Raw genomic sequence first — 23,492 nt, forward strand, 5'->3', positions numbered from 1 at the left:
CAGTTTCACGTGGCTGGGGAGGCATCAGGAAATTTACAATCATGGCAGAACGCGAAGGGGAAGCAAGGACCTTCTTCCCATGGCAGCAGGAGAGACAGAGAACAAGGGGGGAACTGCCAAGCACTTTTAAACCATCAGATCTCCTGGGAACTCACTGACTGTCATGAGAACAGCATGGGGGAAACCGCTCCCATGATCCAATCACCTCTCACCGGGTCCCTCCCTTGACATGTGGGGATTACAATTCGAGATGAGATTTGGGTGGAGACTTAGAGACAAACCATATCAGAGTTTTAAGGGAAATTTAAAAAATACACTGAAATGAATGAAAACTAAAATACACCATATGAAAATTTGTGAGATACAGCTAAAGTATTGATGAGAGGGAAATTTATAGCATTAAATGCTTACATTAGAAAAGTCTCAAATCAATAATTTCTTACCTGAAGAACCTAGAAAAAGAAGAGCAGAAAAAAACCCAAAGCAAGCAAGATGAAGGAAATAATAAAGAGCAGAAATCAATACAATTGAAAACAGGAAAAAAAATCAACAAAAAGAAAGGTAGTTATTTTAAAAGATCAATCAAATTTATAGAGAGACTGACAAAAAAACAAGAGAGGGAGAAAGACACAACCACCAATATCAGGAATGAAACAGGATATCACTACAGACCGTGCAGACATCAAAAGTACAATAAGAGGATACTATGAACAATTCTATACACATAAATCTGACAACTTACATGAAATGGACCAATCCCTTGAAAAGTATAAACTACCACAATGCATTGACTATTATGATTATTTGAGTAGCCCTATAATTATTAACCCGTTTATGCTGGAGGTTGCAAATTTTTTTTTGTGTGTGAAAAATCAGACCTTGGTGATGACCTTAAGCAGTAGGACATAAATAACTCCCACAAGCTTAGCGTTCTAATAATGGAACACTAGGCATAAATGAGTTAAGGGTATTGAATTAGCAACATTAAAACTCCCCAAAAAGAAATCTTCAGGCCCAAATAATTTCACTGAAAAATTCTACCAAACATTTAAGGAAGAATTGATACCACATTTATACAATCTCTTTCAGAAAATATAAGAGGAGGGAACATTTCCCAATTTATTTTACGAAACTGGTATCCTGATACCAAAAGAAGATAAATACAGTACAACAAACAAAAAACCAAACCAACTATAGACCAGTGGCCCTCACAAATATAGATGGAAAAAATACTGAACTACATATTAGCAGGTAGAATTAAGCAATATATGAAAAGAATTATACACCATGACCAACTGGGGCTCATTTCAGAGATGCAAGGCTGGTTCAATATCTGAAAATCAATCAATGTAGTCCACCACATTAACAGACTAAAGAAAAAAATAACATGATTACATTAATTGATACAGTAAAAACATTTGACAAAATTGAACATCCATTCATGATAAAATCTCTTATTGAACTAGTACCAGAAGGGAACTTCCTTGACTTGATAAAGAACATCTACAAAAAGCTTATAGCTAACATCATATTTAAAGGTGAAAGACTATAATTGAGTTTTGTACGTTAATCTTTTATATTGCAACTTTGCTGAATTCATGTATTCTAGGAGTTTTTGGAGTTGTAGATTTGCTACTATTTTCTACATACATAATCATTTCATGAAAGTAGGGATCATTTAATTTTTTTCTTTCTGATCTGTATCCGTTTCATTCCTTTTTCTTGCCTTAATGCACTGGCCAGAACTCCAATACTGTGTTAAACAGAGTGGTAAGAGTAGGTATCCTTTTATTCCTGATCTTAGGGGGAAAGCATTCAGTCTTTCACCTTTAAATAAGATGTTAGCTATAAGCTTTTTGTAGATGTTCCGTATCAGGTCGAGCAAGTTCCTTTCTGGTCCTAGTTCTCTAAGAGATTTTATCATGAATGGATGTTGAATTTTGCCAAATGCTTTTACTGTATTGATTAATATAATCATGTTATTTTTTTCTTTAGTCTGTTAATGTGGTGGATTGCATTGTCTTCACACCTATCAAAATGGTTCAAATAAAAAAAAGTGACACCACCAAATGCTGGCAAAGATGCATACAAACTGGATTATACATATATTGCTGACAGGAATGTAAAATGGTACAGTCACTCTGGAAAACATTTTAGCAGTTTCTTAAAAAACTAAACATACAACTATGGTGTGACCTAGAAATTTCATTACTGGGCATTTTCTTCCAGTAAGTGAAAACATAGGTTCACACAAAAACCTGTACACAAATGTTCACAGTAGCTTTATTTTTAATAGCTCAAAACTGGAAACAACCTGGATGTCCTTTGATGGGTAAACAATGAAAGAAACTGATACCTAGCACCATGGCATATCACTCAGCAATAAAAAGGAAAGAACTGTTGATACATGCAACAATTTGGATAAATCTCCATCCGGAAAATTATGCTGTTTGAAAAAAGCCAGACCCTGCATCATACATGCTATATGATTTCATGTATATAATATTCCTGAAGCAATAAAATTATTGAAATAGAGAACAGATTTGTGGTTGCCCAGGAGTTAAGAAGGGGGTGAGGTGGGTGTGGTTATAAAAGGGCAGCATGAGGGATCCTGGTAGTGATGGAATGTTCCGTATCTTGACTGTAACAATGTCAGTATCCTGGTTGTGATATTGTACTATAGTTTTGGAAAATGCTACCATTGGGGGAAGATGGGTACATACGAGATCTCTGTATTACTTCTTACAACTGGATGTTAATCTTTAGTTATCCCAAAATAAGTACAATTTAATTTTAAAAAAGGACTTAAGAACCAAGAAGTGCTCTTTCTTCTGGGTTCTAACCACTCTTCCCACAAAGGCAGAGGATATAAAGAGCTGTCAGGCTTCCAGAACTGGGGGAAAGGATGGTGGGGGAGAAAGGCAGGAGATACAAAAACAAAAACAAAAACAAAACAAAAAAAAACACCTCCTAGCTATCTTGTACCCCAAACATTACTGTGCTGCACATAAAATGGAAAATGAGGGCCAGAGAGATGGTGACTAGGGAGAAGGTAAAGAGAGGAGCCCAGTGTGTGCACACAGAGAGAGTGGTACGTGGAGGGCCCAGGGAAAGCAAAATGCACCGCAGAGTTCATAGGGATTAGGATTCCATGCAAAGAGCAAAGCAGCCTGAGGGCCGACGGGCCCCTGCCTCTGACCACAAGGACAGTACTCATGTTCAAGTTCACCAGATTTTTCCAGAGGGGTTGTGGGCATTGGGCAAAGCATCCCCAGGGTGATCCCCAAATCTAATAAGAGCTACCATTTAGCCAACACCCTCTGTGTGCCAGGCGCCAGCCCATCTGCTTTACCGCCCATCCCCTTGGTCCTGCCCACAGGGCAGACTGCTATCTTCATATAGACTAGGAAGCCCAGGCCCCAGGAGACAGCAGCCGTGGTAGGTCAAGGGCAGGCCTCTTGCCCTGGACCATTTGCCTTTCCTGCCTGGATGCTCTTGTCCCTAAAGGCCTTCATTCTCCTACTGAAGGAGGGAGGCATTGGCCCAGCCCCTTTCCAGAGCAAGAAAATCACATTCAGTCTTGAGAGCTCGGGAGGTATTTCTGGGCCAATTAAATCAGAGAGGCTGTTAGTGCTAATGTGTAATTGGTTTTAAAATCAGCAGACATGCCTAGCTCTGGATGACAATACGTAAATAGCAAAATGCCCCCATCCTGAGTGGTTCTTGTAAACCATGACCATGGCCTTCTGCAGCTGTAGCCGCCTTCTGTCAGTTCCCTCCTTGCAAGCAGTGGCTCAGCTCTAATTGACTGTCGGGGATAAATATTTACGGGACTGTGTAAACGAAAAGCATCTGCCTCTGAGGTCTGGTCACAGGCTCTTCACGGCAGCACCCAGGAAAGCCAGAGGGCTGGGGGGCTCTCCAAGCTGGCCATTCTTTTCCTACAAATTGACAAGTGCTGTAGTCTCCCAGACTCGGGGCTGAATGTCTAATTAAATTTCCAGACCAGGATAACGGGTTGGCTCCTCCTGGGTTCAGGAAGGCCACAGCTTCGAGGCGGTGGGGAGGGAGGTCCTAACAGGGTGTGCAGGCTCCCTCTGAGGCCCCAAGCCTGTCTTCAGAATCCCACCTGGCCTCCCTGGCACTGCAGGTCTCAGGCTGGCTAGGCAGATGCTCCCTTCCAATGTCAGATCCTGCTTCACCCCCGGCCACCCCTAAAGGAGACAGACATAGCCTCTTCCTCGGTTCAGTGGGAATAAAATCCCACCTCGCAGGTGTAACAAAAGACAGAAGGTGCCCAGGAAAGAGCAAGCCAGAGGTGGACCTGGATGCTCTGCTAATATCCGAGTAGGCAGGTCCCAGCCTGGGCTGCACATGAAAACACCAGAGTGCTATAAAAATAGATTCCTTGGCCCCACTCTGTCCCTCTGGAAAAGCACTGGGGCCCGGGAATCTGTTTTATTTTGTTTTATTAAGGAATGCTCTAGACAATCCTGATGTCATCATCCAACCCCAGTCTGCAATTAGGGCTGAGTCACACTGGCCTCAGCACACCTGGCTTTAGCTTCAAGTTCCTCTGTGGACGTGGCCTCCCAGCCCCTCAGGACTCTGAATTGCTGCTTTGGTTTAGCCTGTGTATCCTGGTGCTTTGGGCCCCCAGAGGACACTGGTAGTGGCCTGTGGATGATCAGGCCACCTTCGTTGATGTCAGTGCACACACTCCTGCACCGTGTCTGAGCCCATGTCTGAACTGGAGCTGAGGGGTGCGGCAGGCAGCCCTGCTCCCCTGCGCGTGGGCTGTGCCACCCTGGCAGTCCCTGGAACCCTGTGGGCCTCATGCCCTCAGGGTCGTGGCAGAGGGTCAGGCTAAGCAGCCTGGGGCTCACAGGAGGGAGTCATCCTGGTTGGGGGCAGGGTGGAGGCTCAAGGGCAGTATCTTGAAGGAGAGAGGTTGATAAAATGGAGGGTCGGGGTGGAAAAGCCCCTGCCCCAGGCCTCAGTTGACCACATGAGAATCTGGGGAAGTGTTTCATCTGAGCGCAGGCTCCTTGGTCTAGACCTCCACCAGGCTGAGAGGAGCTCAGCTTGGCCAAGGCCTCCTGCCAGCTAGTGCTTGCCTGGACTCTGTGCCCATGAGCACTGTCCCTGTACCCAGGCTCCAGGAAGTGGGGGCAGGATCTTAGGGCTTCAGCTGAGAGGTTTGGGAGCTATGCTCCCCTAAAATAGCTCAACCCATTCCGTGGAGTTAATCAGGATACTGCTGTGGGTGAGAAAGCACCTCGGCCCCAACAGCCACGCTAGGCAACCACCCTGGGGGCTCCCTGGCTCCCCCATCACCCCACTCCCCAGGCCATGTGTCCTCTACGTGCACGCAGTCCTCACACTTCTCCTTTCCTCCTTCTGGAGTGCTTCATGCCTGTCTCAGACGGGCCATTCCCCTGCATGGCTAAACTCTTCTGTAGGTGTCTGCCCAGCTTTGCCTCAACTGCAATGTGGCACTTCCCGAGGGGTGCTCCCCTGAGGTGCCCGCTCCCCTGCCACCCTCTCAAGCATGCTGTTGTTTTCCTTCACACTCATGCACCCCAGGGCCAGGTGGGGTAGACAGCTTCCTTCTCCCTGTTCCTGCTTCTAAACAACTCCCCCTCCCTCATCGCACTTTGTTTTGGAGCTAGAGCTGTTAGGTTTTACCCCACCATCACCGTCATCCCCCTTGTTTCTGTGCTGCGCCAATATCTTCCTAGGTCCCCATCACGAATATCCGGGCTCTCAGTTCACCTGCTTCCCCCATGCTACTGGAATCATCGTTATGGTAATATGAGCATCCATGTGGAAGCCCAGCCTCCATCCTCCTCTCCCAACTCCTCCATCTCCACACCTTTGACAGTCTCACCCCTGCACCCATGGCCAATATCACATCTGGGAACTTCTCTCTACCATGAGCCCACCACCTCTAAAGTCTCAGTTTCAAGCATCCCACACTCTGACCACATTCCTGGCTTTCTAGTTCACATCCTCTGACACCCACTGAACACATCTCATGTCACTGAGACGGCCAAACCCCTCGGCCCTGCTATGCTCTCACCATCTGTCATTTACCCTGTCTGTCACTTCATTCCTCTTATGGGCCAAATTGTGTCATTCCAAAATTCCTGTGTTGAAGTCCTAACTCCCAGAAGCTCAGAATGTAACTGTATTTGGAGATGGGACCTTTAAAGAGACAATTAAGTTACACGAGGCCATTTGGGTGAAGCCTAATCCCATATGACTGGTCACCTTATAAGAAGAGATTAGGATGCAGATATGCACAGAGGCAAGACCACATGAAGACACACAGAGAAGGTGGCATCGACAAGCCAAGGAGAGAGGTGTCAGGAGAAACCCACCTGCTAAACTGTAAGATAGCAAGTGTCTGTTGTTGAAGCCTCCCAGTCTGTGGTACTTTGTTACGGCTGCCTGAGCAGACTTGAACCTGCTGAGCAGACTTGAACGCACTTCCTTACTCAGCTCAGATTCCAGCATGACCGTTCTCGGCCACACCTTCACTGTCCCTACCAGTTACACTCACCAACTCTGGCTGAACCTGAGGAGCTGAGCATTGGTGGGGAAGATCACATAACAATGTTAATTAGCCTCTCCTAAAATGTATCACTTCGAACCTTCATATGTGAGCTCAACACAGTCCATAAATCTTATCAAGTTTTTCAAGTCTTCTTTCCCACTTTCCAGGAGGCTATTTCACACAGTCGATTTCATCTTCAACATCCAACTGCCCGCCTCTTATCTCAAGGTTGTGATCTGAGACCAGGAGGTACCAGTTGGGAGCCTCTGCATGCTCCTACCTCTGCAGCCTCAGGCCCAAGCTTTCCACTTCACCCTGTACCAACCAAAGGCCTCTTATTTTCTGAGTTCTATCTCCTTTTGCCTTTGCAAGAATTCCACCCCTCCATTCATCTCCTATCTCTTCATCAATTTCTTTTACTAAATTCCTTCCATACATTTGTCTCTCCTCCTAAAAACACCTCCCTTGACCCTCATCCTCTTTCAGCAACTCCCTCATTTTTCTGCTCCTTTTAGTATCAAAATGTCTGAGAAAAAGTCAACCATACTCACTGGTTCAACTCACTGACTGCCTCATCGACAATTTCTTTCTGCTGTTAGATCACTTCTGTCAGTGTGCAAGCATTTGTTCTCCTGCTACTCCAGTCTGACCCTCAGTAAGCCCAGTGACAACTTCAGGGTTGCCAAGCCGGGTCCCCTGTGTCCTGTTCCTCCACCAGCTCTCCACAGCATTCCATGTGGCTGGCCGTTCCCTCTGTCTTGAATCTTTGTGACTCTTCTGGCTTTCCTTTACTTCATGGGCTGCTCTTTCTCAATCCCCTTTGCATCTTTCTCTACCTGACCTCCAGGCTCCCTGTTCTTCTGTTTCTAGATTATCTCACCCAGGTCCATGACTTTAAGGATCATTTATGTGCTGATGTCCCTCAAATTTATAGCTCTGTACTGACCTCTCCCTTGGGCTCCAAACACATATATTAAGCTTGACGTCTCCACCCAGATGACCCAAACACCTCGAACCCAACATGTGTGGCAATGATTTCTCCATCCTGTACCCACTCCCCGACCCTGTTTCCCATCTTACTAAATGGCACCAACATCCACTCACGGCTCGGATAAAAAGCCCAGGAATTGTTCTCGCTTTCAATGGCCTTGACCTCACTGGTCTCTCCATCTTCACTCTCAACCCTGTCCCAAGCTGCCATACTCTTTCACTGGGAAACCGAAATCATTTTGTAAATGGTCTCTCTGTTTCTGTTCCATAGGCAGGGCTGCTCTGGGGAGGGGGGATCTGTGAAGGATCAGTTTCCTGTTGTGTAGATTGACACAGTTGGTGCTAACTGGATTAATTGGATTACCCAAGGGGAGGCGCATGTGTCCCCTCCTTTCTGTCGCATTTCCCTCAGAAACAGCACTTCCATTCAGAAAGCCAGATCAAGTGCCATTAACAAATCAATTCTGATCCGCAGCCCAAGTGCTCAGACCTTGGGGCAATCCAGCCAGCCCTGAAGGGCGTGTCTTGGGCCTGGCCTGCTAATAAAGTGGAAACTATGCTGGAGGCAGAGGCGATTATTTTGATGCCTGTCTCTGTCCCTGAAGGGGAGAAGAGTGGGATTTGATTACACCATGGTCTCCCGAGGGAATTAACTCACTGTGGAATGCTAAGTTATTAGTTCTCCAGCACGAGGTTAGGTCCGGGAGGGCAGTCAGCTCTCACATTTGGCTCCTGCAGCCCCCTATTTATGACAGCATTCAGGAGGTGCCCAATAATTGGATGAAAGAATAATTAATTGGTAAGTCGGGGAATAAGTCTGGGGCCTGGCATTTTTAATCACCCTTCACTCTTTTATTTAATAAATGTAACTGGGCCCAGACTGTGTTTCTCAGAAATTAAACCAAACAGACAAGGCCCCTGTCCTTCTGACCTTATAGGCAGTGGGTGGGAGGTGGGGGGAAAGGCAGATAATCAGCATTTATCCAACAAATGCAAAGTTGTCCTCAGAGAGTGGGCAACAGAGTCAAGGTAAGCGAACGGGCCACAGTGACAGAGTGTGCGGGAAGGATGCCCAAGGCAGGCCTGAGGCCAGACACCTGGGCTGAGCTCTGCGTGCGGCAAGGAGCCAGCTGGATCTGGGGGAAGACCCTTCTAGAGAAAGACCAGAAAATGCAAGTGGCTGTTAGAAAAAATAGGCCCAGTACATCCGACTCAGGCCACCTTCACTGGGCAGCTGTTCTCCTCCTCACCCTGGGGGTAAGGTGGGTGTGTCCCTGCTGGGCCTCGGGCTTTGCCCAGGGTTGGTCTGCCTGCCTGGGTACCATCCTTCCCTCCAGCCTTTCTCACTCATGGCATGGGGCTTTGTTCCATTCCCACCTCTTCTAACAGAGCCTTTCACAATCCCACTCGGAAGGGCTCCGTCCCCTCTCTGAAGTCCTGGAGCACGTTTTTGACGCCTGTTTGAAGTGGGTCAGCACTGCATGCACCTGGATGTGAGTCTCCTCCCCATGCCCCCTCTTCCTGTTCCCATCATGGGGCTGCTCTTGGGTAGAGGCCTCAACTCCTTTGTCTCCCATACTCCCTGCGCCAAGCCCGAGGCCCTCAGTAACAGATGTGGAGAGTCTGAATAGATTGCCTGACCCAGTAAAATTCTGAGGGGTAAATAAAGACTCACAGAAGTCTTGCTTCTCATCCAGTATCTCTAACATGGGCAAGGAAGGAGAGCATTCCATCAGCTCCTGGAATAGGACCAGCTTTGGATTTGAAAGTAGTTTCCAGAAGGGTGATGAAAAATTTTCAAGAATATTCCTGGCTTTCTTATGGGAATGCTTGAAGACTTTCATCAGAACAGTGCCACAAGATAAGGGACAGCTTGAAGATGAAGAGTCCCAGGATGGAGAGATCAGGTGAAAGAGGTGGTGAACCACTTTCCCAGAGGCAGGCTCCATCCCACACCCCCATTCAGCGACTCCCCCAGCCACTATCAGTGAGCGCCACCCACCAGGAAAACACACCTGCTCACTTGCAGCCAGCCTTCCTCCAGCTAACTCCCCCGCCCCGCCCAGTATTCCCAGACACCCCCAATTCCAGCACTAGTTAGTCCCACCAAGAAAGCCAGATACAGTCAGATGGAACACGAGGGCACAAAGGGTGGCTTCGGTGGCAAGGCACTGTGGCTGGCCGCAGGGCATGCTGTGGGCCCTGAGCTCCCGCACTATGGCTGATGGGGATGAGGCCCTGGCCCAACCCTGGAGGAGGGAAAGCCAATGGGCACGAGCATGAGATGGGCATGGAGATGTGCTGGGCACTGCGGCTGACCTTTCACGAGGACCGTCCTGGCCTCGGCCCACTCGCTCCTCCCGTCAGACGTCAGCAGGCCAATTGGAGGCAAACGCTCGTCCTCGTTGGAAGCCATTTTGACTATCTTTCTCAACTGAGTGAACAGATCCCCCTCACTGAGACGGCGGAAATTAATGACAACATCCAAGACAAAGAACTGTGGGGTAAACAGGTCAAACATGTCACTTGTTGGGTGGCCCGTGGCACCAGGCCTTTACTCAGCCTTCACAGGTGAGCTTGGGACAGGGATGCTCAGGCTCAAGGTTCCCAAGGTGTTTGGTGGTTCTAGTCTCAGTTTAGGGACCAAGCCAAGGCTGTTGACTGTGCTGGATTCCATGCTGTCCCCAGTCAAAGAAGGCAACATTAAACTTAGCCAAAAGAAAATGTGCTTTCATGGTTCGCGGAATCCATTATGTTTGTGGGGAATGGAATATAAATTGGCACAGCTACTGTTGGAGGGCAGTGTCTATCAAAACTAAAAATGTGCATACCTATGACTAAGCAATTGCACTTATAAATGCATATTTTAGCCTGAGGCTTAGAGAAACATACCCGTGTGTACCAGAAGACATGAGGAATGTGCCTCTCGGCCTTGTTTGCAACAGCAAAATGGTAGCAAGAGCCTCACTGTTCTCCAGAAGGGGAATGGCTAAGTGAAATGTGGTGTATATGTCTAGGGCATGTCTACCCAGCCATTGAAAAGAGTGAATTAGCAACAGATAGAGCCACAGTGATGGGCCTTAAACACACTGGTGAGTGGAGGAAAAAAGCAAGCCAGCAATCATATGCAGAGGAAGATTAAAATGGAAAACCAACACACACCATGCGTGCATGTGCACCTACACATGTGTGCATGCGTGTGCACCTTCACATGTATACCTACATGTGCTTTGTATGTCAGCCCTGTGGTTTTGTCATTTTGTAGCTTTGAAGGCTAGAGCCTTGGGCTTTGTGAAGGGTCTATTCCTAGACCCAGGTCAAGATACACTTTTCAGCTGATTGACATGAGTACCTTGTTTTCCCTTCCCCTCCAACCCCCTAGCAGTGTCTGTATGGCCTTGTCTAGTGCAGGGGCCCAGAGCATGTCTGGAAGAGGTGGATACGGTGGCCTGTGGGAGCTGGAAAATACTTGGCTTGACTTTTGAATGAAGATGGGGAAACGTCCTTGGTCTATGGCCAAGGTGTCAGGTGGGCTGCGAGAGCTCCTAGATGGCCTTCAAATCTAGGAACAGAGGTCACAGCTGCCCTCAGATGTCAGGGCTCCACAGAGCTCCCAACTTACTAAAAAATGTGAGGAGAGCCCAAGATCACATTGTAGAGCAAGTACCAGGGGAGTCCCTGGGATGGTTGCCAAACTTGGGTTTTAGCAAAGCAAAAACAAAAACAAAACTGTTTGTCAGAGGAAATATTTATGTGAAGCTCAATATATGGAATATATAGTGCAGTGGGCACAGGGAAGAGGTCAGGAGCCCTCATGCTCAGCCTGTCCCCCAGGACCTATGGGTCCTTGTTGGCTCTGTGGAACCCAGTCTGAGGACCTGAGCTGCAGGGGGTAGAGCATGACCTTAGGGCACTGGCCAGACCCAGGATTCCTTCCCACTCTTGGACAGACCACTTAACTTGTCTGAGTCTCATGTCCTCAACTGTCACACAGAGATCCTAAGGCCCCCTCTGCAGGGTCACTGTGAGGATTAAGTGGGATGAATGCATGTTAAGTGCTGAGCCCACAGGCTGACACATGAAAGGTCCTGTTTGTCAGTCTGTAACACTGTCTGTCTGTGTGTGGTCTCCAGAAAGGCCAGAGCCTGGGTGACTGCATGGAAAAGAACAGATGTACAGGTGGAGGTCTCGATCATGACCCTCAGTGCATCAGTGCTGAAGTGAGAGTCCAGTGAGGATATTCTCAAACTGACGGCTCTCATTCTTAGAAGGCAACTGGTGGAGAGACATGGGACTGACTGGAAGTAGGGACCCCACTTTGGAGACATGGTGCCCCAGCTCCCTGTGTGACTCAGGGAAGGAGGCTGAGCCCCCTCGGAGAAGGTAATGGACATGAACGCATGGCCACTGCATGCTCTGTGCCCTCCCTCACCAAGACAAGGGGCTGCTTACCTGATTGCAGCAGGCTACGATGACGTGCTCAGGCTCCGGCATGATGCTGCTGTTCTGAGCCACCAGCGTGTCCTGGGTATGGCCGGGGAGCCGGTAGGAGGAGAAGAGCCCATAGTATTGCTTCATGCAAAGGGGCTGCCCTGACAGCTGGCCTTTGGCACAGTCAGTGGGAATAGAGTGGCTGAAGGAGAGGAGTGGGAAGGGAGGCAGCCACGAGGGGATGGTGGGGGGTGAGGGGAGACAGAGAATGGGTTTTATTGTAACTTGATCAGGCAAAATGGGGCACAGAACCCAGAACTGCATCATCATGGCAGATGCAGAGCTCAATTCTCCACTTTTTAAAGTAGTGGAGGCCCCATTTCCACAACACATGGAGACCCTCAGAGTTTTCTCAAACCTCTGCCTCATGCACGGCATGTGCAAAGCCTGCCAGTTAGCCTTCTGCATCTTTGCTTATGCTGATCTTCTCTCGGCATGCCTTTGCCCCAACCCCAGAACTCAACTGTTCTATTCAGTAAACTCCTTCCCCTCCTTCAAGAACCTACTCCTTTATCATCTCTTTTAGAAGCCTCTTCTGAGGTCAATGCAGGAAGTTCTTTTTCCCTCTGGTCTCAGCATGCCTTGTGCCTATCCTTCCTCTCTCCCTCCCTTTCTTCCATCCATCCACCCATCCATCTATCCATCATCCATCCATATATCCATACATCTACCATACTTCCACCACGAAACATCCATCCCTCCTTCCACCCACCACCCACTCATCTATCCACCATCCACACATCTATCCACCATCCATCTATCCTTGCATCCACCCATCCATCCACCAAGCATCCATCCATCCTTCCATTGACCCATCCATCCACCATCCACCCATCTATCCACCATCCATCCATCTTTCCATCCATCCATCCATCCATCCATCCATCCATCCATCCATCTTTCCTTCCTTCCACTCTTTCAGCCAACAAATATTTGTGAAGCACGTCCTCCATATAGGCCAGGCACCATTCTGGGATGTGGGGATACGGCAGCAAATAAGACATGCAGCTCCTGCTCTACTGGGGTGCAAGTCCTAGGATGTGTAGGTGGGGAGTAGACCACAAGCAGCAAACCAGTGAACAGGAGACTTTCAGGTAGTGAGACAGAGTGTTGGCAGGGACAGGACGTGGTGACCAGGGGCAGTCTCACTGAGGCAGGTTGATTGAGCTGAGCCCTAAGGGTGAAGTGTCCCAAAGCACTGCAACTCAAAGTATGAGTATTGCACTGAACTGCTGTGACTGACCCATGACTTGGTGTAATGCCTGAACCCAGAAATGTTTGTAGCAATGTGATGGGAGTTTTATGTCTGTTGAATCCTGTAATAAAACATTTGATCTCATATTTCATACTGTTTTTCTAGTAATCAATTTTTTGTTGTTTTTCACAAATTTTACAAAATGAAAGAAAATATATTGGTTCTTCCCCAGAGGCAGCTTGAGAAGCACTGGTCAAAGGCAGAGAGAAGCCAGTGGGGCTGAGGCCCAGTGAAGACAGGGCCAGAGAGGTGGGCAGGCCAGGTCCTGTGGGGCTCCAGTGGCAGTGGGGAGGAGCTATCGCCTTATTCTTGGTGCAGTGAAAGCCCTTGGGAGGCTTTAGCACGCAGGGGCACAACTGGGTTTCCATTTTGTTGTTTTACTGACCCTGCTTATATGGGGAGAATGGACTGAAAGGTGTCACAGGAAGAACAAGGAAGGAGGTTGTGGCAGAGAAGGAACGTGATGTCTTGTGAGGGCAGCAGGGAGGGAGGAGGGAGCTTGGGGACACAGTGGGGAGGGAGAATGACTACATCTGAGCACCATGGGTTACATGAGGGTGCAAGGGAGAAAGCAGAACAAGCACAGGTGACTTCTAGGTTCCCAGACTCACCAACAGGGCATGTGCTGGTGCACTTACGGACATGGCTCGACAAGGTGTGGGAGGAGTTGGGGAATGGGGAGGGAGAGGCGAAGCTCTCCCGGCTCATTTGTAATGACTGAGAGACACCCCGGTGGGGATGGCTGAGGCTTGGATGAGCGAGTGTGGGACTCAGGGGAAGGGACACAGCTGTATTTTGTGTCTGTTTAAGTGACTGTCTTGCCCAATAGTCTAAGGACATTTTGAGGGGAGGATGAGGCCTTATTTCTCTTCCTCTTCCCAGCATAACTACATTGCAAAGTGAATAAGTTAATTAATTAATTAATTAATTAATTAAAGGTTCAAAACAGGCACTCAGGAAAATGTTCCAGTCTTAAGTCCTTTTCAATCATTGGACATGGGAACCTCCACGTGGATATGCATGGGTATTCGTGTCTGTGTGAGTGTGCACACACACATGTGAAAGTCTGGGATCAGAAGGAAAGTGAAGTCTCGTGGGGGCAGTCAGTGATGAATGGGCACCAAGTCCCCAGGCCCAGCAAGACAAGGGTGTTTGAAAACAGACAGGACGGTGAGCTGGAGGGGCGAGTTCTGGGAGGAAATAGAATGCTGTCCACGAAGAAGGGAGAGACCAAAGACACACCATGAGGAGACAACAGCCCAGGGCCTAGTGACCCATGGCATTTAGAGAGGAGTGAGCAGAGCGCACAGGAGCATGTGGTGCAGAATGCCCTGGACAGCCTGAACTGCTCCACCCTGAGAGTCTGGGATCTCTGCCTGCCCCTCTCCAGAGGGAACAGCCCTACCCTGGAAGGGGCTGTGGGTCTCAGCCTCTGTCCCAAGGCTGGGTAAAGACTGAATTGAGTCAAGTTGAACAAAGAGTGAAGTTTGCCCCTTGCCCCCTCCTTGCTCTGCCACCACCTGGCTGTGTAACCATGGATGAGTTACTTAACCTCTCTGAGCTGCAGCTTCCTCATCTGTGCAAGGGATGCTTCTTTGGGCCTCTCTCTCTCCTTCCAGCTTCTAATGCCCTTATAGTCTCTACCTTGAGAGACTTGGGTCCTCCAGACCCGCTTACTCTCCCTGCTGCTCTCAGACACCCTCCTGCTCTCCTAAGCTTGGCCAGGAGAGGGACTTTCTTCCTAAAATCAAAGAGAGCCTGCGGTGCTTGAGCAGTCCTCTCCATCTGTCAGAACAGCCTCATGTCCACTGAGCTTGGTGGGATTGAGGATACAGTCTCCCGCTGGAGACACCATTCCTCCAAGTGGCAAAGCAGAACTCCCCATCACCTTACTCTAACAACTCTTCCTTCCCCGCCTTCCTATGTGTTCTCCAGCTTCAAGTGAATTCACTCCACCTGTGCACGTATGTGTGGAGGGAGGAGGCATTTTTAAAAGATCAAGGAAGGATGGTGCTTGCCCCAGGAAAAGGAACAGTTAACAGACAGGCCAGCCAGGCTAAAGGTCATCCTGATGGCGGGGGAGTGGGTTGGGGCAGGGACATCTGCTCTGTGCCAGGAGCCAGGAATGGGAAATACAGAGCTGGAAAAAGACAAGGTCCCTGCAAGGGAGATAGACGCATAGGCAGACTGTGCTGGAACAGGGCACCACCCTCCCAGTCCTACCTGTCCAGCAGGGCCTTGTAGCTGAGTACACCAGAGATGAGGCTGGCTGCAAACCTGCAGGGAGAAGGGAGGCCTGAGCCCTTCCTCCCAGGGCCTGGCTTCCTCCCTCCCTCCCTCCCTCCCTTCCTTCTGCCTCCCCTCCCTCCTTCCCTCTTCCTTCCATCTCCTTCCTCTTCCCTTCCTTCTCCCTCCCTCCTCCCTCCCTCATCCCCACTGCCAAACTCTATGATCCCCCATTGTATGCCGCCCCCGTGTGCACTAATCAGATGTGGTTCCTGCACTAATCAGATGTGGTTCTTGCCCCCCAGCCCAATGCCGAGAGCCCACCACAAGCCTTGGATTCAAAATGGTCCTTTGGTGAGAACTGGGGGTCGAGCAGCTCTTGGGGAAGGGAGAGGAAACTGGAATCACCTTGAAGAGGAGAGGGAGCGGAGAGGGAGACGGAAGCCAGGAGAGGCCACAGAGCAAGCCAGAAGGGGTGGAGGGTGAAGGGTGGAGTTCTTCCTTGGAAAGGCCAGCCCTGGGGCTGGACAGGGCAGGACCCCTGGCCTTGTGGAAAATTTTCTCCTGGGAAAAGCCAGTAATTTGGTCCCTTTCCTCCCACCCCCCAGCACTAATGAAAAGGAAATCGAGTGCTTGGGGAAAGGCACTGGAGAAACGAGCAGCGGGAACTGTCATACCAGGATTCTGGGCCTGGCTTAATTGCACCAGGAGGAAAATACCCCCTCAGATGCAATTGTGAGAACTGTTTTCAGAAGTCATTCATCTGTCCACACCTTCCTTCTTCCCTGGGGAGACCCCAGCTACAGTGGGAGGGAAGGCTGGCCAGCTGGTAGGGTGGGGTGGGGAGGTCTTCCTAGCATGGCTAAGCCCTGCCCAGAGGAGAGGTGGGCCCTGCCTTTTGTCCTCGGGCCACTTTGGTCTGCCCTCCCTCTAAACTGTCCCCACCATTTGCCCCACTCAGGTCTTAAGACCAGACTCTGAGAGACTCCAGAAGGGAAACCCTTTCTCCCTGCACCCATCCTCCATTGTCATTAGCGGCCAGAGGCCCTTCCAACGGCTCAGTGAGCTCTGAAATTACAGCAGATGGCACAGGCTCTGGCTGCTGGCAGGGAGGAATTGTTTCCAGCCTTCTGGGGCCTCTGTTTAGAGCTGGGGGCTCTGGAAGGAAGCAGAGGCCCTCTCAGACAGCCTGGGGCAGTGTTTCCCAGGGACAAGTACTGGCGTGGTCCAGGGACACACGCCTCCTCCCAGGGCCTCAGCCAGGTGGAGGCTGTGGGGATATTTGGACCCATGACCTCCATGAGTGTCCATTCCACTGCAAGATAAATATAGACTAAGGCTGATTGTGTGATTGTCACTCGAGTGCAGCCACACCTAACCTTGCTCCCCACCTGATGGCCTGGACGTCCACTGTCTCGGGGCATTTGGCCCCAGGAAGCTCAGCCAAGGCTCCAGCTTTGGCCTTTCTTTGCTGGCACTGGGGTAAGGGCCCCTGCCTTGGGTGGGTCCCCAGGTTATGAGCTAGGAGCACCAAGGCCTCACCTCAGCTGGTCATCAGTGCCAGGGAAGTGCTGCCGAGCAAAGATCACGGCAGGGCTGGAGTTGACAGGCAGGGCCAGGCGGTTGTTGAGATACATGTCATTCAGCCAGTACTCAGACACCTGCCGGGGAGGGCAGGGAAGGCCGTCACATCCCTCCAAACAGTCCCATCCTGACAGCCCCGAGAGAAAATCGGGACACTTCACCAGAGCATTAATTCATTCATTCCACAAATATATGCTAAGCCCCAGGTATGTGCCAGGAGCTTCCCAGTCCACCAGGCCTGTCCTTCACCTTTGTGCCCTCCTGTCTCCTTTCTTCTGTCCCAGTCCCCATCCTGGTGGCTTGGTGCTACATCGCTGTTCTCTGCCTGTCCTTACAGGTGTCTTCTTCCTGCCTTTCACCCTCTCTTCTTTCCTAATGCGATCTCTGTCCTCATCTGTCCCCATTCCTGTCCCCGATTTGTCCTCCTCTTTCTCTATCCGTATTTCCCATTCCTCATCTTGTTTGTTTATCATCCTTGTCCCTTCCTGTCCTCCAATCCATGCCACCTGCCTGTTCCCACACCTATCCCCCATCCCTGTCCCTCGTCTCTCCTTCTGCCCTGTCTTTGTCCCCTACCTGCCTCTCACCGAGATCCCTCTGTCTCCAGGTCTGCCTCCCGCCCCTCTTCTATGGGTTCCTTGTCTGCCCCTCTTACCCAGTTGGCTGTCTTCTCCTGCCGCTCCAGGAGTTTCTGCTGCAGGGTCTCGCCGAGGCCACCAGGGGCCCCAAACCGCTGCACAATGGCCTGGCTCTTCCTGAACTGCTCCTCAGACACCAAGTGTCGCATGCACTGCAGGTACGTGGCCAGGGTCTGCTGCAGAGGGGGCACGGGCAGTTTGGGCAGCCCCTGGAAGAAAGGGTTCATAGGCATTGTGCCTCTAGTATGTGCGCCCCATGCCTGTCCCCAAGTTGGTCCCTAGTATCTGTATCGTTCTGCCCTTGTGTTGTTCTCTACCCTGGGACCCCTCCATTTCTAGGGCTCAGCTCAGCAAAATTATGAATTTAGGAAGTTCCTGTTTGGCGTCCCTGACCTCATTGTGCTCTGTCCCCAGAAAGGGATAAAGTGCAGAGGAAAATACGGTGATATTGGCATCAGGCAGACCTGGGTTTCTACCCTGACCCTGCCACTGACCAGCTCTGCAAACTTGGGCAAATCAGCCTCCCTCTGTGCCTCAGTTTCTTCCTCTGTAGAATGGGAGTAGTAACCCCTATCTCTCATAGGATCAAACAGAAAATAGATATGAAAGTGCTTTTAAGCCATAAAGGATGGATCTAAGATGAAATAGTCCTGTTATTGATATTGTTGGCTGCTGGTGACTCTTAATTTACAGATTGTTCCCAGCTGGGGCTCCAGAATCTGATTGATCTCTGGACCTGAAGGGGGCACTCTTACGGAGAGATTTGGAAGGATAAAAGATGGTTTTGGATGAGAGACATAATTCAGTGCTGCCCTAATGACTAGAATTCTACAAGAGGGTTCCTCAGAAGATGATTCATGCCCTGAGCTTCTTATAAGTCCCTCCTACTTATAAAACCCAGGCAGGGAATTTTGTTTCATGTGGGTGTTAGGGGCAGGGGTGGGGATGCAGTGGATGTCCTTCCTCTCCGAATCTCTCCAAGCCTCTGCTCCTCATCCATAGGACATAAATAACAATTCCTACCTGAGGGGAACACAGAGAGAATTAAATGGGGGAACAACTGACCTCAAATAGGCACATCTAAAATGTTATGACCTCGCTATCTTATACTTCCAGAGGAATTCCCAAGAGGAAACCCATATTCTTTGGGGGGCTCCAAAGTGTGGCTAGAGTCTAGGAAGAACCCCCAACTCCACCCTCCTATACGCATGCTATGCCTCTCAGTTCACCAGCAGCGTTCACCACAGAAGGCTTCTGTGTGGCTTCAATTTTGTGACTTCCCATTTATGAATGAGGAAACTGAGTCCCAGAGAGTGGAGCAGCTGGTCCAAGGTCACATACAAATCTGATGGCAGACTAGGAGCTAAAATCAGTCTTCCATGTCCACTCTGCTTCTTTCTCCTGGGTCGTTCTCTCCCTTCCCTTTCACTCCCTTTTCCATTCGTTTCGTCTTCTTGTCCCTCACTTGGCCAGTGACAATAGGAAGGCAGAACTTATAATAATATTGCTTAAATTGTACAGTTTCTTCTCCTGTAAAATGGGGGTAGCAAACCCCGCCTCTCATAGGATTAAAGAGCTAATGTATGTGAAAGTGCTTTTAAGCCATAAAGGATAGATCTAAGATGAAATAGTCCTGTTATTGATATTGTTGTCTCCTGGTCAGTCTTAATTTATAAACTGTTCTCAGCTGGGGCTCCAGAATCTAACTGATCTCCGGACCTGAAGGATGTACTCTTGTGGAGAGATTTGGAAGGATAAAAGATGGCTTTGGATAAGAGACATAATTCATTGCTGCCCTAATGACCAGAATTCTGCAACATGGTTCCTGGGACACGCTGGTAGACAGTGAGGCACCTTCCTTCAGGGGCTTCTTTGTGCAGTGATGAGTTTCCATGAGACAATAAAGGGTTCCTCCCCACAGGCTGCAGAGTGAAGGGGCCCCTTAAAAGCACCTCCTTCTCTGCCCCTGCTGCTGATGGATGAATGACGGCCCTCTGCCTGTCTGATCCTGCCTCTAAGGTTCACTTCTCTGGCAGCGGTGGGGGGTCAGTGCCAACTACGGGCTGCTCCTGCCCTGGGGAATGACGTGAGGATGGATCTGGGCAGCATCCCAGGCTGCCCTGCCCAACCCCAGTGAGCCAGGTCTGGGCCCCCAACCCAGCTGATCTTGTTCTTCCATCTCTTGCAGTGGGGGGTGGTCTGTGTGATGGGTGGGTGGGTGAGCACCTACAGAAAGCCCAGCCCAGTTAGTGGCCTGGCCAAAAGGGCCCACAAGTCTGGCTAGAGCCTCTGCCAGACACTGCTCCCCTTCTTCCAGGCTCTGACAGTGCGCTGTGACTTAGCCTGGCTAACAGGGAATCAGCAGTGGGTAAAAAGGAATAAAGCAGGAAATCGCAGCTCAGACATCTCAACCCCCCAGGGATCCTCCCCAGACTCTCCTGGACTTCTGGCCCTGTGCTAGGGAGTGTCTTTGGACCTAGGAGTCTCAGATCAATGCTCCAAAACTCCATGTTTCCTGGGCAGTTCATGTGAGTCAGATCCTGGGCTGGACTCAGAGACGATGGAGAAACAGAGCCTGCTCTTAAGGAAGCCACAGCCCAATGGGGTGGGTAGAGAACCATGCCAGTGGACCAGAGGTGACAATAGATGTTTGTCAGCTGCAGAGGTCAGGGCAATGGAGTGAGCAGCTTCTTGGGGAGAAGCCAGAAAATTCTGCTCAGGGTTTCAAATGAGGGCTGGGGGAAAGGGGAAGGGGGAAGGGGGAAGAGGAGTGGCAAAAAGACAAGTGTGGGAGAGGGGAAACACATGAAACCACCTGAAATCAGGTGTGTTGCTCTACCACCCGAAGGCTGGCTGGGGTGGGAGGGAGGATGCCTGCCCAGGGAGGATGGCATTGTCTCAGGCCAGTGGAGAACATGGTGCCTAAGGCTCCAAGGCTGAACTAGTGATAGCAGCTGGAGCTGGGACTTGCAGGGCTTGGAGTAGGAATTCAGCCCCACCCTAAGGCAAAATCACTGGGCTCAAAGCTATCAGAAGTGGAAGCTGGGATGAAGAGAGGCCCTGGAAGGAAAGATAGGGCCTAGCCTGGCCAGGGGATTTGGAAGTTAAGCTCTTAGCATTTCCTTGGCACCCTGAGGCCTGTCTCAGCCCCTCCAGGCCCTTCTGGGATCCTCAGCAAGCTGGGGGTGGAGCTGTAGCCTGGGCCTTGTGCCAGTAGAGGGCAGGGCTGGGGCCAGGCAAATGCTGGGGGCCAGTCCCACTCAGGACTGTTCTGGAAGCAAGGGCATGTAGGTGGGGAAAGCAGGGTTGAGAGAGGGCTCCAAAAGTCACTCACAGACTCCTCACTGCTGGGAGTTTTTGCTGCCATCTTATGGGGGACCTTTTCTAGGATGGGCGTCTTGGTGAGTCCTGGTGCAGGGATGCAGAGGTGTGGACCTGGGGACCAAGAAGTGGGAAGCATCAACACAGCAGCCACATAGGCCTGTCACAAACCCTCCACCTCCCGCCAACAGACCCCCACCCCAGCCCCATGAGGAGGCCAGAGCCTGACAGCTGTGTATAGGGGTCTCATTGCAGGCCTGGCCCCAGTCTCTACTTCCACCTGTACGTGCTGACCACAGTGTTCTCTCTGGGCCCCCATATGGGAGAGAGTGGTTCCTAAAGTGAGGGTCTGCTCTCATGAGGCTGTTGTCACCCAAGGCCAGCTGACCACCCTGGGGCAATCCAAATCCACCAGGGGTTGCTGGCAGAGTGCTGCCTTTGTTCCTGCCTGGAACCCAATAGGTAAGTGCTTTGCCGATCAAACTCTCTCTTTCCCACTAGCTTCGCAAGGGTAAGACCATACCTACTGTGCTCAGTGCTTCATCTCTGCGTCCTGGCCACATCTCTGGTGTGGAGTAGGGCGAATTCCCTCAGTCCGTTGGTGGAGGGAAAGGAATGCATGCGTGGGTGAATGGAGGCCTTTAAGGCCCTGTGCTCCAGGATGCATCTGGGCTAATTGGGAGCCTGGCCTGTGGCCAGGGCAGGGAGACTCTGGGCCTGCTGGAGGGGTTGTGACCTAGGCAGTCTCGGGTCTGCAGGCTGCCAGTGTAGATGCCATAGGAGTGCCCAGGGAGGTATGCAGGGAGGCTGGGCAGCCAGGGCCCCTAGGGGTCATCTGCCTTAGTCTGGGGAGAGGCAGATTAATTTTGAAGGTACAGTAGAAGTGAGCCAGGCCAAGAGGGCAAAGACTGTTATTATTAGGCTGTGGGTCACAATTGCTACCCTCTGAGATCCCCCTGAACCTAAGCCGCCACAGGCACATACTCACGTTTTCCACCAGCCCACCCTCTATTCTCTCAAGTCTAAAGCTGAGGTTTAGCTAATTTCCTCACCCCTCTCCCCACCCAACACCACCCCTACCCAGAGGCAAGCACCGCCCACGTATGGCACATGGCAGGGTTGTTGCCAGGAACAGAGAGTCCAGAAAGATGGATGAACCAGGCCCAAGGATGAAGGAGCCTGGGGCTGCCTTGCAGTGCTGGGCAGAGAATGTAAAGCCCTTGCTGGCACAGTACAGGGACACTCTCCACAGGCTGGTTCCCAGGCCTCCCAGTGCTGTGGGTTCTTAGGGGCTGCCCCCAACTGCAAAGTGAAAGAGATGGCATCCTGGTGAGGATTCACCGGAGCATGGCAGTCTTTTGAGAGGACAGCAAGGACAAGGTCAGGTTGGTAAAGGCCCTACAGACCATGCAGCCAATGCCTCCTTTTGCTCTGGCCCAGAGCCCCCCCTCCCCACCATTCGGGAGACACTAGTTAGGCTTCAGGGACCCTGAGCTTGAAGAAGGCAGAGCTGGGTGGGATGGTTTCCTGGTGGTCCCACCTGCCAACTCTTCTTCCTCCATCACTCCTGGGTAGATGCCTAGAGGGTGTATGTGTATATATGTCTGTTTGTCTGTGTTTTGTGCCTCCCACCCATGCTCCTGCCAGCCTGGCTTTCCAAGGGCTGCCTGCTCTGCCCTGAAGGTCCAACCCCAGTCTGGCCGGTCATTCACAGGCTGTCATCGGCTATGTCCTGGCTCAGACTTGCCACCAGCCGCTGCTCCTCCTTCCCCACCCCCTGCTCCCGGGAGAAGCAGTTGCGAACCAGCAATTCATGCGAGTCGGGTCAGACCCACGGACCCTCCGACTAGACACAGAAAGCGCGGACCTGGTCACTTAGCAGATGCTGGGCCAAGTGAAGTGAGAACATGCGCTTGAAGTCCCGAAGCCCTGATGGTTAAGCCTCCCCAAGCCCAGGCACCGAAGCAACGCAATCCTGCAGCTTCCTAGCTGACCCCCGACGGCCGCTGCTGCGCAGGACTCAGAGGACTCCACGAGTCCTGGGGCCTCTCGGCCCCGGTGCTGTCCCTGGATAGAGCCCCCGACCGCCGCCCTTGCTCCCGGCACCGCGCTCCGCCAGCCCAGCCCAGCCCTTCTTCTCACCTGCTCTCCTCCGCTCTGCTGCCTCGGCCGCCGCTGCACCGCACCACTCAGGAGTGTGGGCGGGGGTGTGAGCCGGAAGGGGTGGGGGGCGTGTCGCAGCACGGGGGTGGGGGCTGCAGCCTGGGTTCCCGGCAGGGCCTCCGACGTCGCCCGGGTCCCCGCGGCCACCCGACTGGAGAAAGCAAGCTGGCCGCACTTCTCTCCTTCCTCTTGTACCTCCTCCCTCCTCCCTCTTCCATTTCCCTCCTCCCCCAAGCCCCCCCTTCTTCGCGGTCCTCAGCCCCAT

The 23,492-nt window shown here is 51.0% G+C and overlaps 1 protein-coding gene across 1 annotated transcript in view; it reads right to left on the bottom strand.

Moving 5' to 3' along the window:
• CHAT (choline O-acetyltransferase) overlaps window positions 1-23,492 on the bottom strand; it is a 53,790-nt gene extending 30,298 nt beyond the window's left edge. The window contains exons 1-7 of the mRNA XM_031015396.3: window positions 23,207-23,492; window positions 21,078-21,178; window positions 17,761-17,952; window positions 17,064-17,182; window positions 15,519-15,572; window positions 12,002-12,182; window positions 9,869-10,046 (exon numbers count right to left, since the gene is read on the bottom strand). Of these exons, the coding sequence (XP_030871256.3) occupies window positions 9,869-10,046; window positions 12,002-12,182; window positions 15,519-15,572; window positions 17,064-17,182; window positions 17,761-17,952; window positions 21,078-21,178; window positions 23,207-23,492 (1,111 nt within the window). The remainder of the gene's footprint in view (window positions 1-9,868; window positions 10,047-12,001; window positions 12,183-15,518; window positions 15,573-17,063; window positions 17,183-17,760; window positions 17,953-21,077; window positions 21,179-23,206) is intronic.

The sequence above is a fragment of the Gorilla gorilla genome, chromosome 8, assembly GCF_029281585.2.
Source record: "Gorilla gorilla gorilla isolate KB3781 chromosome 8, NHGRI_mGorGor1-v2.1_pri, whole genome shotgun sequence".
Classification (NCBI taxonomy): domain Eukaryota; kingdom Metazoa; phylum Chordata; class Mammalia; order Primates; family Hominidae; genus Gorilla; species Gorilla gorilla.